The following is an 18,495-nucleotide window of genomic DNA, read 5'->3' as shown; positions in this document are numbered from 1 at the left end:
TTCTATTGTCATTACAACCTAACAACGTCTTTGGCATGCACAGCATCGTAGATTGTAAATAAAAGAATACAAAAAATTACTCTATCTCGTTACGGCGTAAATCACGTTTTCCCTTTTTAACTCGCAACAATGAAGTACATGTCCTCACATTTTAAGAACGTGCTAACATTGGAAACTTTGTTGCTAATTATTTTACTGTTAAGGACTATTGATAATTCAATGTAAATGAAAAAATCAAGTGTCAATTATAGTGTTCGTTACTGGAGATGCTTAGCATCATTTAAGAGCCCTTAATAAGTGCCTTTCACTTCATCTTGCGTAACTAAAACTTTTTTCTTTTAAGGTATAAATATAGAGGTATTTTTCAAAACTTTGCATTGTCTATCTAGAACCAAACGTTCGCTTGATGATATTTCAATATTTGGATATTTCAATATTTTTAAGTTTGAAAATTCAATCATATAAAGAAATTTTACAGCTCGAGGCATAAAGTAACATGTTTCCAATTTCACTTTTGTTGACTATGATTTTTAAATATATCTGTTCAATAATATTATATTTTTTGTCGCTTTTATCAGATCAAGAGAGCCGAGCATTTAAAGCCAAATAAAATTCAATCGTTACTAAAATTACATTCTGCACTCTTTTTTTTTTTAGAAAAATGCAGGAGCTTGCAAACTATGTTTCTGACACTCATGACTTCTACGAGAGAGCACACGAACAACGCAAAAACGAAACAGAACAAGAAAAGACGGAGAAACATGATAAAAATGTACCTCCTGTTTTCAATAAGAGACTTTACGTAACATCAGGAAACGTTGTTATAACAAAAGAGGCGCGACGAATTATGGCGCGCAATGCAAGATACAGACCAGAAGAGGATCCTATTTTGACAAAATCCGAGTTACGAACAATGCGGTCGGTTGTTGAGGGTCTGAAACTTATTCATAAAGATCAAGGGCACATTAAAGATGCTATTAGTCATTGCGTCACCTTGGAAACATACAATACATTTCAGTACGTTGTGAAAAAACAATGGGAAGAAGTTTTATCTTGCTATTATATCGTTCATGGTGCCGTTGAAGTGACATATGATATGCGTGCTACGGCATCTAGAAGTGTATATCAACCAAATATTATATATAGTCATGGAACTGGGGAATACCTCGGTATTGTTAGTGCCGAAGACCGAACTGAAGATATTGCACCTCCCGCAACTGTTTACACAAAGGAATTTAGTGAATTTTTACGGATTGATAGAGAAAAATTTCATCGTATTTGTGAACGTTTTAAATCTGTTTTGTTATCTGAAATAAGACGCTATGTTTTTGGACAATCACCAATACTCGCAAAAGTTTCAAAAGAAGTTAGGGAGAAAATTTTGCCCCTTATTCTAAAAGAAGTAAGTTCTCTAAACTGCTAATGTTTTCCTGTAGTTCCGAATGATATAACACCGTGCACTTTTTGATAAATAGATGAATAAGAAATATAATATCAATCATAGAAAACTAACATCATTGAAAATTTCGCATTTTCAGGTGTATCACAAGCGACCAGAAGAAAACACGAGAAATTAAACACTATGAACATTACATGTTTACAGAATTTAAATTGAATACATTTTATGCCTCTGTGTTCTTTCCATGATTGAACTATATTGTGTAATTGTCATCATTAATGAGTTCTCCCTAAGCAATACGTGTGTTTGTAAAACCTCTCTGACACCATGTAAAGAAGAAAATAATTTGGGTTATGAACCTTTTGAAGCTTCATTTTATCTAAATTGATGTCTTTTTATCGAGTTATCCGGACGGCTTCATGGAAGGTGACTCTGAAATTACTTCTTGATAATTCGAATGGAGTATTGAAAATTTATTTGCCGAATCTGCTTTTATAAAGTAAATGAAATTTTGCGACCTATGGTTTCTTTTTGAAACTAGAAAAATGTACTTTGAAAAGTAAATGATATAGATACGGATGAAAATATAAATTTAAAGGGAGACATTTGATGAAAGAGCGACTATAGAAAATCATTTTACAAAAGAAGTAATTAACACAAATTCATATTATCACACGTTAGAACGTGTAAACAACATTTCTTCAGCAGACGTGTTCTTATATTGTCTTATTTGCTTATGTTTTTTTTATAATTACAAATGTACTTTATGATTAGATCGCGAAAAATTCTCTTAATTATACGTGAATTGATAGTGGTTACACAACAATAGTTCATGTGAACTGCTCTTATGTTTCACATAAATTAATTATGTAACTTGTTCACCTCTCATCTGAAATTTGTTTCTCACGATTCACGTGAAATTCACGTGAAGGCTAAACACACATGAATTTCACTTGGAAACAGTCACAATATGTTTATCTGTTTCTGTATACAACGAAATCAAGGTTTATTTGTCTACACTGGTTTATTTGGAAGTATATTCATAACAGAATACCTACCCCCAACAAACACACCATGAACTCTCTAAAATGAAGGTACTTTGTAAACTTATTTGATTTGTGTAACTTTTCATTTTCTTGAGAAAAAAAGGAAGAAAAAGATTTAAATAACACTTGATATTTTATATAGGCGAAAACACAGCATCCCTTTTAACTAATGCGTTTTTTTCAATCTTTAAACCGATTGTAAAAATGTTGATCATAATTCATTAATTGTTATGCTTATCATTTTTTGTAGGAATACTCACCGAATAAAACAATTTTGCATCAGGGAGAGACTTCAGAATATCTCTACTTCATCATCACAGGTAAGGGAAAAACATTTGTTTTTGAGGAGTGAACATGGCAAGATTTGTATATAAAAAGTCGGAGCATATTTGTTTACAACTTTAGGAAGGGTCGATTATATTCACTTAGGCCACGGCTAGAAAATTAACGTCTCCGCCACAACCATCGGATGGACCTGGTGATTGAATCCCTCTGTTCGTTCCATCGTACATCCGTCTGTTCGTCCTCTCGTATTCTCCGAAACTGCCCTTTAGATTTTTTTCAAAGATGCAAAGAATCAGAAAATTGTTTTTGAAGTACACACACAAGAAATAGTTTTCTTTCATTTTCGATATTTCTTTACACTTTGATATTTATTATAGTTATATTTTTTTGAAAAACTGAGTTACACGAAAATTTTATTGTATAAATGTATCTAAGGCTACTTTTTTAAAAAAAAACCCATATACATGTATCTAAGGCTACTTAAAAAAAAATAAATACCCCCGGCAATTGAATGGTTGGTGCCAAGTCCAATTGGGAAGGGAAAAAAGGGCAAATGGATGAAATGCGCTGAAGCAGATGTCTATGATAGATGCTACGACCTTAAATACCGGAACATGTTTTAGCACCTTCAACACCTGCGTGTGGAGTTTTCATAACACAACTCATACGTTATGCCAGAGCTTGCCGTAACTACACAGACTTTTTGTATCGCACTAGACTTCTTACAGTTAGCCTTCTGGAACAGGGTTGTTGCTACAAGATTGAAGTCATCACTACAGAAGTTTTATGGTCGTCATTCTGAACTCGTGGATCGTTACGATGTATTCATCTGCGCCATGAAAACTGATTCGTTCAACGTGTCAGTTTTCCTTTCCTCTTTTGTCTACCCCGGACTTGACTTTTTATGAGAAACTCGGTGGGTATTTGTAGAAAAGCAGAGGACACTTACCCTACCGGTGCATCTGGTCCATGCTCCCAGTTTTTAGTGGAGTCTGAGTTGCTCATTTGCTTTTGTTACTTTGTATGTATTATTTTTGTTGCTTAATGTTATTTGTTATGTATGTTTGTTTTCCATGGCTGGTCTTTGTCCCTGGGTTGATTTCTTTTGATTTCCGCTAGAACCATGGTTCCCTTGATTACTCTTAGCCTTCACGTGAATTTCACGTACATGAAAGACAAAAAATGTTGACTTGTATGACGATAACATTTACAATCTGGCTGTTTTCTCTCCATTAATCAGTACGAACCTACTTTCCCTTATTCAAAATACTGTATCTTATTCATTATAGGCCGCTGTCAGTTGTGTCGTGATGTCTATATACCGGAAGCTCAGAAGACGGAAACTTTTTACGTTGCCTGCAAAGAACCAGGTAAACAAAGCGCATGATGGAAATAAAAAATAAGTGTTACCGACATGTAGCTAAAACAAACAATATTCAAAGAGAATCCTTACACCATTAATTGCCTTAACAAGTTATGAAGATGCTAGTACGTTTCAGTTCGCTATGGGGGAGAGCCATGGAACAACATAGTGCAGTTATGTAATTGTTGAGTAGAACAAAATGGAAAAAAAACTATGTAAAATAGATTTCTGAAGTTGCCATGTTTGCATCTTTTCACTTACCCGATAGTTATGTGGTATGCATGTGTATATAAAAATGAAGTATTTCTATATTAGTTTTTTTGTTTTGTACCATTGTTTGATCGATATTTTTTATTATTTTTTTCAAAGATGAGATGTTTGGACTGGAAGGAGTTCTCGATAACAATCCAAATTCTAATTCGGTAATCACAACCAGTGCTACCACAGTGTATAAAGTTCCAAGGTATATTTTATCAATGGACACCTTCTTTGTATCTATTTTATTCAATTATTGTTCTCGTATTCCAGTTTGTATAGCCTCAACAAGTACAGGTTAGGAAAATTTATATGTATCATACTAGTATCAGAATATTTTGATTTGAATATTTCTTCACAGTCAATGTTTACATACAGAAACTAACAGGATCATTATTTGGAGAGAGTGAATGACCAAATATGAGAGCCGAAGAACGTACATACTTCACGAGTGTACGGACTTCACGAGTGTACGGAATATGTTCCGTGCACAAGTTAAATCTTCAAGTGTTCTAAGCACGAGTAATAACATGATTTCTTTATGTTTTGAATATTCACGATGACCAGTTGATTATCCTCTTTATCATAAATATTTTCTCCTTAATTTATTTCTGTTTTCAACATAAATTTTGAATTTTGTAACTCAGTGCTACTAAAAATGCAAATTTGTGAAAGATCAAATGGTTAAAGAAATCGATAAAACTTTGTTATTCATGTAATAAATATACCGTTTAACGGCGATTCAGCAAGCAGATCCTCGCCATTCAAATTTTCTGGTTGGTAGATTCCTGTATACTTTTAAAATATACATGTATGTTGATGTGCAGTGCATATATTCTTATAATTATGTACGATTTGTAATTACCACGTCCGTTTACTTGAAGTAGACCTGCACTTTTATGCAAATAAATTCTACTAGTATGTAACCCTGATTGTCTTTCTACAGAGTATCAATGAAACTTCCGCTAGACGATGACAAGGGGACGTGACTCTTTATAAGCAGAAAAGCATAAAAATGCAATTCTATTTTATTTAATACAAATATAACAAATACCATTAAGAAATATATTGGTATCGATATTAATATTGTTTAATAAAATCAACCATGTTACGATAATAAATTTTTAAGTGAAGATAAAAGTGCACTTTTTTCCCATAGAATTGCATTCGACATTGTAAATAAGGAGAGCCTCGCCAGGATTATTGCCCAAGATCAAGATGAAGAAGTTACAGACGATGATCTGATGGACAGAGGCTATTACAACTCACTCTGGAAGAACTATAAACATAGCAAAGTCAGGGAAGCATTGAAAGAAAAAGGAAAGCTGAAATACATGTCAAAGACCGGCCCAAACCATGTGATAGAGAGGCCACCTACGGCTCTGTAAGTTAATGTAACAATTATGCAACATTTTTGTTTTAGTTCTGAAAATATATCTGATATACCACCAAAGAAACAACAGTGTAACTGAGAAAAAGATTGATTTATTTAGTTTACTGGGTATCTAAATTAGTTCTGTCTGAAAACGGTATTTTTTACAATCTGTTTTTACGATTTACAAGGTATTTACATGTACTAGTTCTAAATATCAGTATATGAGTATCAAAATTAAGTTTGTTTTGGTGGAAGAACGGTTATCTTGTGGTTGTAACTGTGTTTTCACTTTTAGTTAAAATTTAGATAAAACTTATATAGAAACCCACCTTTCTATACTAACACGTTGTAGCAATAGGCCCTTAAAATTGTGTGAAATAAAATAATACTCAACTTATCTGAGTAAAGTAACGGTTTCCTGTATTCGTATTAAATTTTTGATATATAGAAATGTAATAAAGAAACCACAAACTTATTGATTTACTATTTCATACAATACGATACAGAAGATGCTCTACCACATTTAGACAAGTCAAATCATATTTTAGAAACTTTAATTCCATCTAGGGAGCAGCACAAAGAAAACATGTACAGATTTATTCAGAAAGGAGCCGTTTATGAGCCATTTAGAGCACAATCAGCCAAGCCCCGTCCACCATCTAGTACGAAGTTACCTTCCAGACCACAAACCGTTCCCAATGGTGTAATGACAGAAAACGGATTAGAAGGTAATATAAACCCCTGGCATGTCTTTCAGGGGTGAACAGGTGGTAGGGGTTCCCAAAACCCACCCTCTTTATGCTCACGGGCTTCCACATATCAACCGGCCCTTGTTTAGTTAAAGGGTTATGCTACTCTTGACATCCACATGGTTATAATTACATCTTTAATAAGTTTTTTCCTAAGAAATTTTTAGATGTTTTAGATAACAGTAAATGCCTTTTGCTGATACGTGTACTCCACTTAATGAGTGGGTTGTCAATTGGAATATTATTATCCTTCATGGTGTACGAATTTCATCGCAATTATCTCGGCTCCCAATGGCGGCTGGGATGATTTCGTATTTGGTATATGGCCTAATATAGTTGCCAGGGGCTAATGTTGTTTCCGATGTTAAGTGCAGTCCGATATTAATATCCTTTACGAGGGGGGTTATCCGACAACGACAACACATGTAACTTCATGCATTATCTCCCTTTCAACACATTCTTAATACCAAATGGTATCTTTATAAACAGACGATGAATCTGAGAGTTCAGAAGAAGAGCCTGAACAGGAAAATAGTCAACTTATCAGTAAGGAACTTGCAAAGACTCTAGACAATTTCTATTCTAAGGTTAGTCTCTTTAGTTCTATACTTTTTTGTGAAAATTAGAAGTTGTTACACAATGAATAAATTTTGTTTTTGCTTCTACGTTAGAAGTGAATTCACGAAAAATGATTGGTTTGTTGAGGGGAATGTTTCTTTGCTTGTGCTATAAATAGTTCTTCACAAAAGATTGATTCCACTTTTGCTTTTTTATGTAGCAATTATGAATATTCTCTTATGGTGTTTCCAGACGTATGATTTTATTGTCATGCTACATATTATCACTCCTACAATTAGAAAATATATTTCATTAGTTTGCCAATTGATCCTATTTACTATATGTATACTATCTTACCTAGTAATGCAATACAACTGTAGAAAACATAAAAAAATGCAAACAGTGATAGAAAAAGTAAAGTTGATCTTGAGGAATGACGTCACAACCTTGAATAGCATTGTGACGTCATAATTTACGATCAATTTCACACATGAATTTTTGTGAGATTGTGCCAGAGTAGGACATACATTAATATAACTTTATGTATCGATCTTGGTGATATAGTTGTTTATGTAGATTGTAAAATGTCAATATTAAATTTCCTAATGTACTCTTGTAGAGATTCAGTATTCGACGGTCATTTCAAAATTCAAATGTACTAAGAAATATCGTCTTGATATATTCTATTGGAGTGCCCTTTTATCTTTTCCTAAATCCAAACATAAAATAGTCATTATGAAGTTCTAATGGATTAGTAGGAAGAGTCATTATTTAGTTCTTATAAAAAAGAAATATGCAGTCATGTCCTAGGATATCACGTGGAAATGAGTGCATGCTGATGTCCCGAATAATCATATGACCATTCCAGTAGAATATTTTAAGCTACCCTGAAATTAAGCTTTGTTCCACCCATGTAATAGTTAATAATGCATCAGCTTGTATGCTATCATTCTTACCATATTTGTTTAACACAGGGCAGACAAAATAGACGACTTTCCGTCTTAAGAAAGGTATATGTACAAGTGTGCTTGTTTTGCCATCTATCCACCCAATATATTCATACATCCATGTTGTTTTTCCACATGTCCTAGTTCAATGCTAAAATATTTATTTGCTAATTAGCTTGCTATTGTAACCTTGATATTCCTAAAAAAAATTTTATACATCAGAGTTGACTAGAAGGACTTGGAAACAATTTTCGATGTACTTCATTTTTATTGTTTTACATAATGCTTAATCAAGGCATTATTGATAATACAAAGCTTATAAAAACACACAACTAAAAATGTCAGATTTAGTCATTTGGACTTGGTGAATGAGTAATATCTAGTTCTCTAAATACTGACAGAAAAATGCTAGCTTTTAAAGGTAAAATACTATATCCAACAGCAATTCATTCAATATTTTGGAGTCGTGCCTATACATTTTCGAACAATTCAGATGTGCATCTAGATGAACCCGTGCATCAATGATAGCCTTAATTCTCAACTCTGATGGCTCAATGATATTTAACCAGAATGTGTTTTTATGAACCGGTTGTGGTTCTTATATGCATGTACATATACTCCAGAAATTGTATTCCCTTCTTTCAGCCAACATGATTTGTTACCTTTGCAGATTTATCTTCTTTTTCAGATTGTGTCTTGTAACTAAATTCGGACAAATTTTTGCTTTTACTCCGAGGAAACATATCTTTCTTTGAACAATGCTTAGACATATTTATTTCTTTTCCATGTATCTTTACACCCCTTTACCATTTTCTTAAAAACGAACTAATCTACGAGTTGTGTAGAAAATATGACAGGCCTATATTTCTATCACAAATCTGTGTCGTAATGTCAATAAAACAACAAAAACTCTTACAAAGCAAGCAAAACAAATATCTTACAAAAGTTCACCCAATGAACAATAATAAAATAATGAAAGTTTTGATTAACTAGTATTACAAAAATGTATTGCTTTGACTTGCATATTACTGTAGCCATGTGACTACCAGGCTCTAGATAGCTAATTTACTAAGAGTTAAATTAAAAAAAAAAAAAGAAAAGAAAAAAAAACCATTTATTTTTAGAATTAAAGAAACGGTTTAATTATCGCAAAAACAAACTGAGTTCTGTAAATGTAGCAAGAAGGCATTGTATAATATTACTTCATTTCGGAAGCACGGGCTTCATCATCTCAAAAATCTTGTTAAAATACATTGTTATACTTAATCAATCAACAATGTCAATTCAGAAGTAATTTTATTTCATGATCTGACACTCCATATATCTTGATTTTGAATGTTCTTTAAGTTACAAGGAACCGAGGAAGAAATAAGTGCAGCTTTAGAAGAAAATAGTGAACTGGGAAAACATTTGAGAAAAGCATGGGAGATGCCAGGAGCTGACCAAAAAGAAAAAGACGGATTTATGGTAAAGAAGAATATACTTCAAAAACCAAATATTTAGAAGTGACATATTACTGTACATGTGGTATTTTTAGGGATTGGGAATCAAAACACAAGGTAGTCAATGGCGTTAAAAAAAACCCTTGGTCAGGGATTTGGAAAAAAAGGTTTTGATTGCAACAAAGTAAAGGAATAAACTTCATTTTCAAATAAGCTTTGCAGTTGGAAACACATGTTATAGCAAATTATGATAGAAGAGACACAGTCATGCTAATTATCTTGAACAGTAGATCCATCAACGTAGGTCCCCTTGCGTGTTCGTTTTATGTAATCGTTACACCAACGTAAGACTCTTTATAGTTCCATTGCACTGCATGTGATTTGTATACGACCAGTGTATCTTTAAAGTTACACCAAATCCTTAAGTCATCTATTTCCTGTTAGAGGTTACACCAAATCCTTTAGTCATCAATTTCCTGTTAGAAGTTACACCGAATCCTTTAGTCATCAATTTCCTGTTTTCCGAATGAGTAAACGCTCCTCCTTACAGAAAGAAGCAATAGCATTTAATGTACTGTTATTCATACACCATTTTGTGATTAATCGTTTGATCAGCATACTCTCGATTTAATTTTGAACGGGAATCTTTACTTTACATCAATGTGCAGTGTTTTATGAAAGCCCTTTAATCAATTTGTAGGAAAACGGAGTGCTAGCTACAATGAAGTCAGACGATATTGTAAGAAAAGCTATGGCTATGGCGGATAAAAAGGCAACCAGATACAAGAAAAGATCTTCCCAAGAAGAACAAGAGTACGTTGTTATAAATACTAATATATCAATCTCATAAATATTGCTTTTTTTGGTATGCTGTACACGTGTTTCAAGTAATAAACTCTCATCAAGAGTATTACAACCAAGCTACCAAGGCAAATCATGATAGAAAAATAAAATATTTATTAGAAGTAACAAAAACAAATATATCGATTTATGAAGCCTAGTCTAGCACTGAGAAGTAATACCAAAGTATTTCGAAGGTGCTACATTATTACAGCTACCATGTTAATGTTCATGTTATGCCATTGTGACAATGAGGTTTTTAACTTTGTTACTTTCATTTTTATACTTTGTATGAAATAATCAGACCTACATACATACAAACAAATTATATGGCTATTTGTCTTTACATCATTTTAACCCTTTATGTACATTTGTACCCAGTACAATTCAAAATAACTGTAATTGTGACTTACAAGTACTTAAAATAGACGGGCATGGTTTCCATTTGGATGTCGAAGATCAACATTTTTCTCTATTTACATATTCATAAATATTCTCTATATATATAGTATATTGTTGATTATGTTACTGAGTAAGGGATATGTCTATAGACTAATGTTTCGGTTGGATAACTAAACTAATATAACCAAGAGAAAACGGACAGCCGGACCCCTTGGACGTTTTTAGTGGAAACGGAATTTTATTGAACTTTAAGTGCTGGACATTGTTTATTTTATCGTTTTAAGATTTTCTTCGTATCTATAGTATCTATATTAATTGACATTTATTTATTTGAAATTGACTTTGGTCGCCTAATTGTTCTTTAATCCCCTGTTAATCTTTATGTTTGTTATTGAGCTGAGAAAACGCCCCAAGCAAATTTGTCAATATAGCAATTATCGCTAAATACCTAAAAAAATCGGAATTTTGTGTAAGTGTTTTGTGATCCTCTGTAAAAAAGTAGAATATTTTTTTGTCTATTTGAATCGAGGAGTCTGTCCCTGACTTTCGAACTGTACACATGTATTTTCACCAGATATAAATAAAGTTGTATATAGTGTACTGGGACTTTGCAATTATTGCATATCATGCCACTAATAAGATGACATGGCTAAAAATATCTGTCTGGTACACAAAAGTAGATAATCGGTAGAAATATCTGGTCGAAAAATGTACTTCTAGCAATTTATAAATATTTTTGTACTTAAGCATATCTTTAGTTGATTAAGTAGCTTGTTATTTCACACTAGATCTATACGAGAACAGTAAGTCTGTGTGGTACACTTAAGTGTGGTACACTAACGTGTGTGGTTTATGCACGGGATATGTTTGTCTTTGGTTTAAATGTGTGTTGTTTTATTTCCTGATTTCTAACTTTCCACACTAAGTCACTATTGATTCTTTTTTACTGTTGGAGTAATAAGAAACTGTTACGACTCAAAATATTGATAGGATAAATATCCAAAATATTATCACGAGTGCCGAAGAACGCCTAGATTTAACGAGAGTGCAGAACTTGTTCCGTGCACGAATTAAATCCTCAAGCATTCTTGAAACGAGTGGTCATATTTTGGTTACTCACGATAACCAATTGATGTTCCTATTTATTATATAGATTTTCTTCATAATTTATCGATATTTTCAACAAGAATTTTGAATTGGCGGATAGATATAAAAAATGTGACGCTTTTGTCTGGAGAAAGTTCGCGAGTGAAATTACCGAATTTATTTCACATTATTAATTATCGAAATTTATTATACTGGGGACATTTGATAAAACACTGCTATCTGTATAATAATCATTTATATCACACACAGACAAAACGATGAAGAAGGGAATGATTTTGACTGTTTTGATATTTCATTCTTTGTTGCGTCCACCCCTCAGCATGAATGATAACTATCCAAGTCGAATAACATTTCCTGTCATTTACTTTGTCACTGTTGAAGCGAATGCGCAAAAAAACAACGGTTTTGAGTCTACTCGTTTATTCATTTGCGTTGAGTTTTTGTTTTTATCAATTTTCTCCCGATTAAAATTTGCCAGATACAAGTATCACCACTGGATTAAAACGTAACAATCAGACATAGGACTACAAAGAAATGGTAATTTTTATATCATGCCCCTCAGTGATATTTTCCCTAAATTACTAAAAAATTACACTTTTAACTAACTTGTCACACCAAAGTGATACCTATGATAATTCAAGAAGTTGTAATAGTAAATATCATTTATCATTATGAAAAAAGAGCAGATTTCAACAATTTATATCATACCTATTTCATTACTGTGTGATTTTAAGTCTGTGCTGTGTGACTATTTGAGTACTTTGAATATCCGAAGCAGTTACGTTATATATTTCATGGATGACGTCAAGTTATGAGTCACCGTTACTGATAAAAATCGTGTTGCTATGTTGTTATTTAAAATACCTTGCACAATGCACCTCTTAAAATATAGTCAGATTACCAATATCACTATACTGATTTTATGGGAAAATGGAAATAATGACCAGGAAAGGCAATTTTCCTCATATTATGCATTTCTCTGAAATATGCCGTAATTTAGTTCATGGTCTCACTAACCACTTCTAACGTTTCTATTACTTTACATGATAAGAAAAAGTAATTTTCAAAGTTTCACTGTGAATTCCCAGGACAAATGACATCTTAAAGTTGCATACCGTTGCAAAGCTTGGAAAATAAGGCTTTCAAAATCATTATGCTAATGGTACGATGATTGTATAAATTCTTCATAAAATTTACTTGAATAAATATTGCTGAAAATCCGCATTTTTACCTGTTCTGCTAACTTACAGCATGGAGGCAAATTATTCACACGTAAACAATATTCATACACGTTTGTAGTTAATTACATATATGATTTTAAAGTACACATTCTCAGCTTTATTTTGACTACTTTCAATCATAATACACACACATAATGAACTTACAATGCATATGTCTAGGTTCAATGTATTTTTGGTACTACATAGGGGGGTGGCCATTTGACCCGGAAGTGGTTAGTGAGACAAACAGTAAAGTATAGGGTAAACTTCCTGTTTATTTGAGTACCGTATGGACTTATAACAGTCTCAAATTATATAAAACCTAAGATATATTTAAAGAAATCCCAAATGAAAACTCACCATTTCAAAAAAAAAAAAAAAATAAATAAATAAAGCTGAATTAGGTAAAAATAATAATTAAAGGATTCGCAAATGACAAGTCACCATACAGACAACACGCATATGTATTTTCTATTTTTAATGATAAATTTGAGGTCGTTATCAATAGGACATACAAGGACAACAAGGGCGGATCCAGACACTTTTAAAAGGAGGGTTCCAGCCGGGATTCCTTTGGTAAAAGGGGGAGGGGGTAGCTAGGCCATTATTTACCATTTGTTTTGGTCAATTTTACAGATGGAAATAAAATATTTTCCAGCAAAATGTAGGGTATCAGCCCTGTCCACCCACTTGATCCGCCACTGGATAATATTTACTCAAAAATAGAAAGTGCTTAACATGTCTGCTGCAAACATAATTTCTTATAATTTACGACAAAGAACTGAGAATATACAGCAAACAGAAACATTGTCGGAGGTAGAAGTGGTTGCAATCAATAACTGTCAGAGATCGTTCTGTCCTAACTGTTCAGAATTGTTCAAACTTAGCAAAAAAGAGAGATAAAAAGTAAAATTCACTACAGGATTTGATCTTCCATTTAGCTATTAATAACTATTTTTGACTTGCAATGAAGTACAAAAGAGAAATCAAAACAGTGTAATCCAGGGATAAAGATTAGACACATAGGAAACATGCAAACACAACAAAGAAACTAAAATTAGCAAAATAAAACGTACAAAAAAAAAAGTAAATGAGCAACTTGGACTCCTCTAAAATCTCTGAGTATGGACAAGGTGTACCGATAAGATAAGTGTCATGTGCTATTCTAGAAGCTCCCGCCGAGTTGCTCAAGCCCAATGTAGACGAAAGACGAAAAGAAACTTATGACGCGGTGAACAATGCAGATGGATAAACCGTAACGATCCATGAGTTTAATAAAAGGATCAAAAAGCTACAATATTGTAACTATTTAAAGTTTAGTTACACGAAACGGAGGACAAGTTACCTCCCGTAAACATTGTTGCCTAAAAGCCTAAAAAATTAGATGCAGCACATTATTCTCACCATAAAAATTAAATTATACCGCAGTCGGGGTATTTTTAAGTTTTGGCGCGAAAATCAGTCACCATGGCAGCTGCGACTTTCACTTGTTCTTGAAACCCAAAATTTAGATGCAGCATGTCAAGTTTACCCAAGAAATCAAATTCCATCCAAATAAGATCAGTTTTAAATTTTGAAGACTTAATTAAGTTTGGTTTTAAGTTCTTACTGTATGAAAAATATTTGTTAGATGGAACACAGTTCTCCACGCAGAAAACAAACAGGCGAAATTCATGGCTGCTGCAAACAACATGAGAGTGAAAGTACTACGGAAAAAGATGGAAGACTTACAGAAACGAAGAGCATTAGTGTTTGGTAAACCTGATAGTGACATTCAGAAAGTAGATTGCCATGACACAGATGCTAAGGACAAAACAAGAAGAAAGAAATTCATGTTAGACGCACTTTCTGACATAGGGTCAAAGTCTAAGCAAGAAAGAGATGCTGAGGTTTGTAGCTTTTCTTCACCTCCATCAGTCAAAAATGTTCTTCTATCACCAACTTAATCTTCAACGGGCAATACAGCTTGGCAATACAAAATAAGTGAACAATAGCTACATGAACTACTATAAGCATTAAAACGTAACAAAACACAGAATGTGGCACCCTACTGCTTGTGTCTTGTAAGCGGAAAAAACTGCTCAACCCTTAATTCACCACTGGTTTATTTGGTGTTCATTTTTCAAGACTACATTCCTTAATTCTTTATTTGTGTGTTTGTTCCGATTATTTTTTAAAGAAGATTCATATACAGTTTATTTACTAATCCTGCAATACAGCAAACTCCCCTTTAAGCCCAGGGTAGCTATAAAGGGGTTCCCTGCTTTCTTACACCCTTCGCGCCCAGGGATTGTGTGAAGACATACAAAATACTCCGATCTTTAAATTAAAGTACACTTATAAATAAAATATTCTATATCTTGTACAATATCACAATTAATTTATTACAATTATCAGCCCGACAATTATTAGATCAATGATCAATTTTCGGAAAAAATGTTTTACATCAAAGTTGAAGTACCTGTAACATAAACACTGTACATTGACTTTTGATAAATTCTTTTTAGTTTATAAAAATGTTGAAGAGTGGAAGTCAAAACATTAAGCCAAGAAAACGATGATGGAAAAATGAACATACATATGTACATAAGGAACACGCACAATGTTCTAAATGTTTACTTCGATAATCTACTAGACTATCCGGTCACTGAGCTGGTTCTTCGTCGAAACAATTATTTTGGGGAAGATAATGAAATATCAATGACGTAGGTTGTGTCATGTATTCATCTGTATTGTATCAGTAGTTATTTGATAGAACAAGTAACCTTTTTGATATTTTAATGATTTTTTTTGCTGCTTCGTAGGTAATTTCCGTATCGTTTAAAAAACTTTTTTTTGTAGTGAATAGATGAGATACAGAAATGATATACAACACAATTTCACAGCTTATATTACTTTAAACATGTTGTGCTTTTTGCAAATTGAAGTAAAATTTGATATTTAAATAGTAATTCATTTTTTATAGAGTGCTATTGCTCTTAGAGGATCACTTTTTATAGCGAAGACAAAATCAAAGTTGAGTTCTCCACGAATTCAGGATGATACTGATATTGACGATCAAAGGAGTAAAGATGAAGAGTTTTTAGAAAAGGTATGAATTATACCAGAGTCATTACTCAAAACTGAGTCTTTTAAAAAACGTTGTGACTTACAAGCCACTGTAATGAGTAATCAGGGGAACCAAAATTCTAGCGGACATCAAAAGAATGTAATCCAGGGATAAAGACCAGACATCAAAAACAGACAAACACAACAAAGAACATAAAATAACAAAAATTATACTTACAAGTTAACAGAAGTAAATGAGCAACTAGGACCCCACTAGAAAAGAGAATAAAATCATTAGTTTTGGTGCCAAAGGTTTTGCCTTCAAATGACCCTCACTTTATCTTAAAATTCGTTAACCTATTTATATTTTGTATGTGCATATACATTATGTTTTTTTTCTACTAAATTTAAATAGCGGCGGTATTTTTATTGTTCATTCCAAGTTAGAAGCTTTGCATCAAGCTGATTTGTTAACTGTGAACGAGAAACAGATAGCAAACACAAATATTATATCTACTGTCATATATGATGTACATGTGCCGTCTATTGCGCATAATGAAAATCTATATTATACACTTTGCAACACTAACGTCATTACATGGCTTTTAATTTACACGTGAATGGCTTGAATTATCATTTTTTAGTATATTTGTCACGCTGTTATTGCGATTTCGTTAATTTTCTATCAGATTGAAAGCTGAAAGCTTAAAAAATCATGATCAGGGAGCGTGTCGATGTATGCGTAGTATTGCAGAATTTACAATATATAATCCTACAGTTCAATTTATGCCTAACCTTTCTTAATAGCATCTTTCCCGACTGAGACCAAGCAGTGCCATAGTGACGAAACAGGAGGAGACAAACTTTAAATCTTGTCATAAAAAAGGTAAGTGACTATTACTATAATGATCCCGGCTAATAAAAATTAACATTTGAAAACTTTGACCCAAAACTAGTATCCTGATACAAATAATTAAATATTATTCAGGAATCCGAATTAGAAAAAAGTGTCTCATATTTCTAGATGAACGATAAGTACAAGTTATATTAATCATAATAATATCTTTATTTAGCTAAAACCAATAAAGTAGGCAAAAAGTGGTTTCGTTAATTTTTTTCCAAAATTTTGCGACGATTTTATACTTTTTACTTCATATTGACAATTTTACCGATAATTCATCCATGCAGTCAAGTTTAGCGAAAATGCACGAATATTTTTTTTTTGTATACAGGTCCTACTAGACGAACATTGGGGCTGTCTACGAGTTCATTCAGTTCACTCACTAGTTCCTCGTCTGGTTACAGGAGTTCCCGGATGTCAATGCGGTCGTCATGAGACTACTGTGAATCGATTATCATGTGCCAATTGCAATTCATTGTTATCCATATTTGTTATGTGTATAAATAAATGTTGTCATAACTAGAAATTTTTTTTTACATGAAGTCGTACAATTATACCAGAATTATGTGTTGGCATTGGAACAAATATTTTATATGTTTCTTCATGAAACTTTCTGTTTTAGTATTTTGATACTTTGAAGATATGATTGTGGATTTGATGGTCACAAGTAATGTTTACAGACACCCTCAAGAACGGGTCTTTATAGTATGACAAACACTTACTTGATGTTCAACCTTAGGATTGTAAAGGATTGTGTACATTCTGGACATAAACTGCTCGAATGTTTGATTGTCTACTTAAGCAAAGATTGTTCAAGGCATAACCTAGTAACTTCTCCCTTCTAGGAGTGGTAGAGAAAGAGTAATCAAGGGAATCAAAATTCTAGGGGAAATCAAAAGAATGTAGTCCAGGGACAAAGACTAGACAGGCAAAACAGACACACACAACCAAATACGAAAAACAATAACCAAATTAATACGTACAAAGCAATAAAAGTACATAAGCAACTCGGATTCCACTAAAAACTGTAAGCATGGACCAGGTGTACCGGTAGAGAGAAGTGAGTTGGAGCTAGCAGAAATGGAACTTCAGTTTATATTATTGCTCCCTTCAGTTGCCTTGAATATGTGCTGTTATGAAGAGGAAATATCAAACTCAAATTTCTACTACTTCTCGATAGAGATAAGTTAAATGAGACGAATTTCCTGGTATTCCCTAACCTTTAACCATGTCGTCAGAGGTTATAAAAATTGTCAATCAATCAATAGGAGCATGAATTAAAAGTGTTTTGAGGTACAGAGATATAAAAAATAACCAAGAAAGAGAAGTAATGAAACAAAAAACACAAAAATATCTAGCAGAACAGTGTACACTTAATCGTTCAAAGAATGAAAGAAAAGACAGAAAAAGAAACTGCACTTACAAGATCTATACTCATTCGGTATCTATGTATTAGGACTTGTTCCTGAAGTCGTATTATGTGGGAGCAATCATAACATGAAACCATTGTAAAAAGGTTTGTCAGTGTCGTCATGTAACTATATGAATTCACCAGAAT

General features: G+C 32.9%; 1 protein-coding gene across 5 annotated transcripts in view; it reads left to right on the top strand.

Annotated features, from left to right (window-relative positions):
• The window catches only part of LOC148600924 (uncharacterized), a 38,721-nt gene extending 21,258 nt beyond the window's left edge, over positions 1-17,463 (top strand). For 4 of the 5 annotated variants that reach the window (XM_088556394.1, XM_088556396.1, XM_088556397.1 and 1 more), the window contains exons 2-15: positions 658-1,402; positions 2,696-2,765; positions 4,020-4,100; positions 4,463-4,556; positions 5,508-5,732; positions 6,291-6,451; positions 6,962-7,059; positions 8,005-8,040; positions 9,325-9,444; positions 10,120-10,232; positions 14,619-14,877; positions 15,954-16,079; positions 16,844-16,922; positions 17,269-17,463. In XM_088556394.1, coding sequence (XP_088412520.1) covers positions 658-1,402; positions 2,696-2,765; positions 4,020-4,100; positions 4,463-4,556; positions 5,508-5,732; positions 6,291-6,451; positions 6,962-7,059; positions 8,005-8,040; positions 9,325-9,444; positions 10,120-10,232; positions 14,619-14,877; positions 15,954-16,079; positions 16,844-16,922; positions 17,269-17,372 — 2,311 coding nt within the window. In that variant the 3' untranslated portion in view covers positions 17,373-17,463. The remainder of the gene's footprint in view (positions 1-657; positions 1,403-2,695; positions 2,766-4,019; positions 4,101-4,462; positions 4,557-5,507; positions 5,733-6,290; positions 6,452-6,961; positions 7,060-8,004; positions 8,041-9,324; positions 9,445-10,119; positions 10,233-14,618; positions 14,878-15,953; positions 16,080-16,843; positions 16,923-17,268) is intronic. The other variant, XM_088556395.1, reaches the window with a different exon arrangement.
• The last annotated feature ends 1,032 nt before the right edge of the window (positions 17,464-18,495 follow it).

The sequence above is a fragment of the Perna viridis genome, chromosome 12 (genome assembly GCF_037379345.1).
Source record: "Perna viridis isolate PV_CMFRI_1.1 ecotype Kerala chromosome 12, ASM3737934v1, whole genome shotgun sequence".
Taxonomy (NCBI): domain Eukaryota; kingdom Metazoa; phylum Mollusca; class Bivalvia; order Mytilida; family Mytilidae; genus Perna; species Perna viridis.
This window is presented reverse-complemented; position numbering and strand designations above follow the sequence as displayed.